At 44.3% G+C, this 8,041-nt stretch overlaps 1 protein-coding gene across 1 annotated transcript; it reads left to right on the top strand.

Moving 5' to 3' along the window:
• Positions 1-501: 501 nt before the first annotated feature.
• Positions 502-1,270, top strand: LOC124703898 (dehydrin HIRD11). Its single transcript, XM_047236138.1, has 2 exons — positions 502-936; positions 1,070-1,270. Exon 1 carries the CDS (start codon positions 598-600, stop codon positions 907-909), a length of 312 nt encoding a protein of 103 aa, XP_047092094.1. The 5' UTR covers positions 502-597; the 3' UTR covers positions 910-936; positions 1,070-1,270.
• The last annotated feature ends 6,771 nt before the right edge of the window (positions 1,271-8,041 follow it).

Here is an 8,041-nt window from a genome sequence, read left to right as displayed (position 1 = left end):
CTATGTATATAACTAGACAACATGGAGTAATATAATAAATAGGTTTTGTGGCACAATATAATAGAGAAAAGCCGCGCAGAGACTGGGATAAAGTATCCTTTTAGAGAAAAGAATCACTCGAATATGAATGTCTGATAATATGGACTAGCCACTACCATTTTTCACCCCTATGTATATAAGTAGACAACATGGAGTAATGTAATAAATATTTTTTGTGGAATATAATATAATAGAGAAAAGCCGTGCAGAGACCAGGACATAGTCTCCTTTTAGAGAAAAGAATACAATATGCACATTTCTAATGCAGAACGGTTGGTACGGTTCTCGTGTGCACAAAGCAATTGCCTCCTCTAATAATCGCCCTCGCATTTACACTTGCCTTGTCTGCGTTTAGCGTGATCTGATCTGTTTCCTTCTTATCCGGTGCTCCTTCCGTTTCTTCAGACACCGCCCCCACCGGCCACGGAGCCGCGTCCCCTGCTCTATAAATACCGGCGACGAGGAGCCGAAGAAGATCACAGCAAGATCATCTCATCCCATTAGCACCTCCTTGACAATTCCCTGAGAAGCACTAGTTCGTAGCAAAGAAACAACACCATGGCCGGCATCATGGACAAGATCGGCGACGCGCTCCACATCGGCGGCGGCAGCGACGAGCACAAGAAGGAGGAGCACAAGAAGGAGGAGCACAAGAAGGAGGAGCACAAGAAGGCCGAGGAGCACAAGAAGGAGGGCGAGCACAAGGAGGGCATGATGGAGAAGATCAAGGACAAGATCACCGGCGAGCACGGCGACAAGTCCTCCGACGACCACAAGGAGAAGAAGGACAAGAAGAAGAAGAAGGAGAAGAAGCACGGCGAGGGCCACAAGGACGACGGCCACAGCAGCAGCAGCAGCGACAGCGACTGAGCTCCGGCCGCCCGGCCATGCGTGCAGGTATGATCCAAGATCGCGCAAGTCTTTATGTGTGTTCTTCTTTAGTTCTTTGAGCATGCGTTTTCTGTTTTTGTTGGATCTGATCAAGAACGTGTAGCTGACTTGCCAAGAAAAAATGATTTGATTTTTGCAGTGTAGGCGATCGAGCGAGACGGATGCTTGGGAGAAGTGGGACTTGATGATGCAGGATTTGGTCCTGCGTATCGCCTACTAGTATGTGTGATGCGTGACATGTCTCACAGATCTCTGAATGTAATATAATCTGGCCGCACTGCACGGTGCTTGTAATAAAAACGTTAATCATGTTGGAATTGATATATCCCCATTGGTATCACCCATGGCATGGTGCCCAGCATTTTCAAGCTTTTCGTTCCTGAGGTCTGTCTGATTCGTCTCTGGATGAACGACTTGAGCGAAGAATTGAGAGTACATGTCGAACGGGTGAAGGCTTGAGAGCCTTGAGATCTTCAAAACCGCCCCCTTTTGGGTAGACAGGCGCACGAGATCATAATAAAACGGCAAGAAAAATAAATAGCCATGCCCTCATGTTCAGTTGTTGGTTGTTTTTCCCTGTTCTTTCACCGTGTTTTCTTGTTTGTGGTTCTCTGTTTGCTAGAGCTTGGCCTCCTGGTTTGCTCTGCTTTTCTTTTTCTTTTTCTTTGATGGTTTCCTCCAGATCTTCAAAAGCTCCCTGCGCCCTCTTTCGGGTCTACAGGCGTACGGGGTCACTGCTGAAACGGTAGGAAAAACAGCCATGACGTCGTTCTCGTGTTCACTTGCTGTTGTTTTAATCTGTGTTCAACTGTTGTTCTGCTTTTCGGTTCCTTTTACCTGATTGTTCGGCGCTTGTACGATCGTGGCATTCATATTAGGGAAATAAAAAATAAAATTTCTCGGTACAACAGCCAAACGATCAGATGGTATTTCAACATAATAATTACTCAGAACATGTCCCATCACTTTCAGAATTGGATACCATGATTCACTCGACAAAGAAAAGCTGGCCTTTTATGGCGGATCTCGGGGCACAAACCCCTTTTTTCTAGTCCCTCCGGTTCATATTAATTGACTCTATATGGATTATTTAGACACATTTTAGTTCTAGATACATCCATATTGAAGTCAATTAATATGGATCGGAGGGAGTACTATATTCTTAGAGACAGAGAATTGAGTTAGAATGGCAGTTCCCGCTCCTTGAGCGGTACCAAATAAATGATTACTATATTCTTAGAGACAGAGAATTGAGTTAGAATGGCAGTTCCCGCTCCTTGAGCGGTACCAAATAAATGATTACTCGAATCAGGGTTTTGGGCATAAAGATTCCACTGACCCGTCAAAAGGGGTCCCAACCCCCCAAAACAACAAAAACTAGTGCAAACATGTAATAGCGTATTCGGAATTGTAGCCAAGCTCGGAATATCCATAAAGGAGCCGAATGAAATAAAAATTTCATGTTCGATTTTGAATTAGAGACGTTAAAAATAATATATCAACATCGACACTTCGCTCAAATGATAAGGGTGTTCCTCTTGCATGTATTTTCATACAAGATTTTTTATTAAAATAAAAATAGCTAAAAAAGGAGCGTTTTGCCATCGTGGTTGGTTGGGGTTGTTCTTTTTTTAACCTTAGTGGAATTTAACCGGACCTGTTCATTTTGGCATTTGAGTGTTTTTCATGACTCGATCGATTTCTGTATCGATCATGATATACGTAATAACTCAGACATCCATTTCAAATGCATATCCCATTTTTGCGCAGCAGGGTTATGAAAACCCACGAGAAGCAACTGGACAAATTGTAGCCAAACATAAATAGTTGTTGAGAAATGCAAAATGATATGGAGAGGATCCTCAGGTAGTCAGTCCAGCTCCTTGACCTTGCATCAGAGATACGTGCCAAGAAGTGTTATTTCCCCTTCTGGTTATTGTGAACATCCATCATCTAAATATTTATGTCATTTGACTTCATGTGCCCTGAACTGCAGCACAATGCTCAGGTCCGACCGATCATGTGGCGAACTAAAATCTTGCATCGTTTGACCCAAAAGAGAAGGGTTAGTTTCCGAGACCTCTCATTACTAGACAGGGTAATGTAATTGATTATAACATCAGGAGAAGGTAGAGGAAGAGAAATCATCTCATGCAAAGCTATCAAGTCAGTTGAAGTAGACCTAGGGAAGGGGGAGTCTATTAGTAGTATATGGGAAGTATATATATGCGATTAGATGCTACTTTTGTGCCAAATTTAACGTGGTGGGTGGAGTTTTGATCCCATATAAATGGAAGTTGCAGAACACGTGAGATTGTTTCGAAGGCAATGGGCACGTCAATAAAACCATGGAGAAGACTGATGATTACCATTCGGTTTCATGCCTTCAGTTTTCGAGAGATGCATGTTGTCATAGAATGAGATGGAAAGATGATCCATCTCAATGTAGTCTATGGATGAGACAACCGAATATTAGATCGAAAGTGGGGAGTGGAAAGTGGAAACTGTCGGGCACATCATACTACACTGCTTTGAGCTGAAACTGGATATAGCTAGCATTAGGCCTGCAAGCACAAGCAGCCAACTCCAACAATCTTACTTTCAGTTTGTTGATCCAAGATCGCAAGTCTTTATGTGTTCTTCTTTCGTTCTTTGCGCATGCGTTTTCTGTTCCTGTTGGATCTGATTGAGAAACGTACCTGACTTGTCAAGAAAAATTGATTTGATTTTTGCAGTGTAGGCGATCGAGCGAGACGGGTGCTTGGGATAAGTGATATGATGATGCAGAGTTTCGTCGTGTATCGTCTACTACTCCAGTATACTTGATGCGTGACATGTCTCACAGATATCTGAATGTAATAAATTCTGGACGGCACTGCACGGTGCTTGTAATAAGAACGTTAATCGTGTTGGAGTTGATATTCCCATTAGTATCAGCTATGGCTATGGCATGGTGCCACGTGTTCTCAAGCTTTTTGCTTGTGTGGTCTGTCTGATTCGTCTCTGGATGGACGAGTTGAACAAAGAATAGTGAATACATGTGGGACGGGTCACGGGTGAAGGCTTGAGGAGCCTTTGAGATCTTCAAAGCCTTCCCCCCTTTTGGGTAGACAGGCGCACGAGATCATGATAAAACGGCAAGAAAAATAAACAGCCACGCTCTCGTGCTCCATGTTCAGTTGTCGGTGTTTTCCTTTATTGTTAAGAGCATCGCCTCTCTAGCAGATCTACTTTCTCACGAGGAGTGATGATGAAGACGCTTCAGTGCAACCTTGATCGGCGGTCTGTTTCTTCTTGTCAGTGTGTGTGAAGTATCTATTATATGCAAGGTCGGCCGATGTTGGTGATGTGGTGGCTATCACACGGTTTTTAACTGAGCAATTAATGAAAATGAGAAATCTTTTGTCTAGTTTCGAGAAAGAATAGAATTGCTTATAGTACATAAGAAGAGCCAGAGGTGGATTACTGAGACTAGCAAAAGTAAATTTGGCCTTTTGACTTCAAACGGTTTTATAGACATTAGGTGGAGTGATCATTGTGGCAAAAAAAAGTGCCTACTGAATCTCGGACAACCGCTAGTCATGCCCATGGGCGGACCTACAGGGTGGGCCGGGTGGGCCGTGGCCACCCCAAATTTTGTGAGATTTTTTTACTACCCTTAATTGCTGACCCACGTGAAACGGAGAAAGGCATCCAGGTCCAGGACGAACTCATGGTCGATCCCCTCCAGCTCCAGGCCTCCTCCGCTCGACCGCTCCAGCCTCCAGACCAGACGGCGCGACCGGCGGTCGATCTCCCTGCCGGCGAACGGCCGACGGTCCACGGCGGTCGATCCCCGTCCCTTCTCCTTGCCAGCTCGCGCGGTCAGGTCGCTCCCCGTCCTTTCTCCTCGCCGTCGCCGGACGGCTCGGACCCTTGCCGTCGTCGCCGACCTCCTCCCGGGCGGGCCCTCGCCGATCTCCTCCTCTCTCCTGGGTGAGCTGCTCCGTTGGACGCCGCCTCCTCCCACGGCCCTCCTGCAGGTTGGAGTTGGACAGAGACAGGGCCGGCCCTAGGGGGGTGGGGGAGGGGCGGCCGCCCTGCGCCCCCGAAATCTAGGGGTCCCAACCTAGGTATATGCCAGTACTGGAGCACCCCTGGCTGAATCGCTAGATTCGCCATTGGAGTAAGGTATTATTGGGATATTTTTGACAATCAATACCATATATATTCATAGCAACAAATAATACATGGTAGAGATACATGAACTGACTCCAACGATTACAAAATAAAGTCTAAAAGATAATAACAAATCTTCGAGGTCTTCAATTTCTTTCTTCTTCCAGAACACAATCTTGTACTCTTCAAGGCAGACAAAGATAGATAACGAACCATAAACCTGTAGATACCGACGAAAGTTCTCCCATAATTTTTTGAGCCGCAATGCCAAGGCTGCGTGCACGCACGCAACCATTAAAGCAGTCATACAACATCGGCAAGAGTACCAACACCAGCATGTCAGGGAATAATAACCGACTAGCTTTGTCGAGGACGTAGCAGCCGGGACAAAAACTGCGAGGATAATCCTCCTCGCGGCAACAACGACAAAAGATCCAAAATCGATCTGGCGAAGCAAGATCCGAAGGCCCATACCTAGAAAATTGTGATTGTTCAACACCACCATTGACGCCGGGAAGAAGATCTCGTCGCCGAACGAAAGGCCGAAGATCACTTATTGCAGACGATGCCATCTCCATTGTGGGGAAACCAACAAGAAGACGGCTACCAAAATCCTAACATAATCTAATGAAAACAATACTTTAATTCGAAACTCCACGCATAGATCGGGTTCTCCACTCCTCCCGACGCCGGCGAAGCCGACCGGAGGAGGGGGAACCAATCTATGGAGGAGGAAGAACTGGAGGCGGCTAGGGTTTAGGCGGCGGCTGGGAGGAGAGTCGTACGAAAACAGGTTCAGCTGGTTATTTATTATTGGGATATTTTATAATATACCATCTATTATTTGCCACGCGACCACCACCCGAACCGTTCAGTTCTTTTATAATAAGCTTTGGGCCTTTCTTTTTCTGCCTAGTTCTTTTATTTAGCGATCTAGGCCTTGGGCCTTTCTTTTCTAAGCATCACATGGGAATGGTTAACTAGTGGTGGGCCACACCTGGCTTGGGCAGGCAGCGCACCGGTTCAGTTCTCAAAAGAATAAGTAGTGTTCTATGAGCATTTGTTTAGATTAAAAGCTGATTGTTCTATCATATCAATTTAGTGACATTATTTGGGTATTCCGATTCATTATCGGAGACTTACAATCGCGGAATGGAAATTAGTGGAAGAAAGATTATAAAAATGCCTTAGTAGCTGGAAAGGTAAATTGTTGTCCCTGGGAGAAAGATTGGTACTCATTAATTCGATACTCACAACTATGGTACTGTATATGTTATCATTTTTCATCCTACCTAAAGGAATTCTGCATAAACTCGATTACTATCGATCCAGATTCTTTTGGCAAGGGGACAGCGAGAAAAAGAAATATCGACTGGTTAAGTGGAGTATAGTTTGTAGTCCCAAAGACCAAGGAGGGCTTGGAGTTCATGACTTGGAGGTCAAGAATTCAGCTCTCTCGGGTAAATGGCTGTTTAAGCTCCTCACGGAGGATGGGACTTGGCAAACTATTCTTCGGAGAAAGTATATCGGTTCGAAGACATTATCCCAAGTGGTTTGGAAACCAGTGGATTCTCACTTCTGGGCTGGGCTAATGGCGACAAAAAATGATTTTTTTCGCCATGGCACTTTCTCTATCAGGAATGGAGCACAGATACGGTTCTGGGAAGATGCTTGGCTAGACAATGCACCCTTATGTGAACAGTATCCTGCTCTTTATAGGATTGCTCGTCGTCAAGGTGATACCATTGCTACTGTAATGGCTACCTCACCTCCGAATGTGACGTTCAGACGGGTTTTACTTGGACAAAGACTTGTGGCATGGAATACCTTAATTCAACGGCTCGGAGATATTCAATTATCGCATGAACCAGACGAATTTAGATGGAACCTTCATGTAGATGGTACTTTCTCCGTAAAATCTTTCTACAATGCGATCCTTCTTTCTGATTTACCAGTTGATAACAATAAGAAGATTTGGAAGATGAAGATACCATTAAAAATTAAAATTTTTGGATGGTATCTTCGTCGTGGGGTTATTCTCACCAAAGACAATCTTGTTAAGCGTAATTGGCATGGGAGTACACGGTGCGTTTTTTGTCATCAGGACGAAACAATCAAATACTTATTCTTCCAGTGCCAGTTCGCGAGATCTATATGGTCAGTCATCCAAGTAGCGTCTGCCCTGTATCCTCCGACTAGTGTTGCCAATGTCTTTGGCAATTGGCTTCATGGTATCGATTCAAGGTTTAAGTTGCTTCTTAGGGTGGGGGCGCTAGCAGTTATCTGGGCGCTTTGGCTATGTAGAAATGACAAGATCTTTAATGATATAAATTGCTCTTTGTTGCAGGTCATCTACAGATGTACAAGTATTCTCCGTTCGTGGTTACATCTTCAGCGACTGGAGAACCGAGACCTATTTACGGAGGTATGTACACGGTTGGAGGCTACGGAGAGGGATACTTTTCCCTACATGGGTGGCAGCATAGTCTACGGATAGATGCCCCACCTATTCCTTAGGCGTTATATGATTCATCGTTCCGATATGTATCTCGCCTAGTTTTTATTTTTATTTTTTATCTTTTTGGAGTTGAGACAACAATACGGCTGTGTGCATCCTGGTTATGCAGAGGCTGGATGTAATTGCTTCCAAAAGTAATAAAGCATCCTTTATCGAAAAAAATCAATTTAGTGAATCATCTAAAAAACAAGATCTATTTACTGAATAGTGACGATGTTCTTTTTTTGATATTCAAACTTGGTCTTAATAGGTTCGGATTGGTTGATTGTGTTTTTTATGTGACTACTTATATTATGTCACGGAACTTTCTCTTTGTGTTGCCAGTTTAGCCATACAAAAGATTTCTCCGGAATTGTATCGCTTGAACTTTATGAAAATCACTGTGCAGCGCGGCAGATAGTGAAACATCGAATGCATTCAATGAACGTATCACGA

This window comes from Lolium rigidum, chromosome 3 (assembly GCF_022539505.1).
Source record: "Lolium rigidum isolate FL_2022 chromosome 3, APGP_CSIRO_Lrig_0.1, whole genome shotgun sequence".
Lineage (NCBI taxonomy): Eukaryota > Viridiplantae > Streptophyta > Magnoliopsida > Poales > Poaceae > Lolium > Lolium rigidum.
The sequence above is the reverse complement of the archived record's forward strand: the minus strand, read 5'-3'. Positions and strand labels throughout refer to the sequence as shown.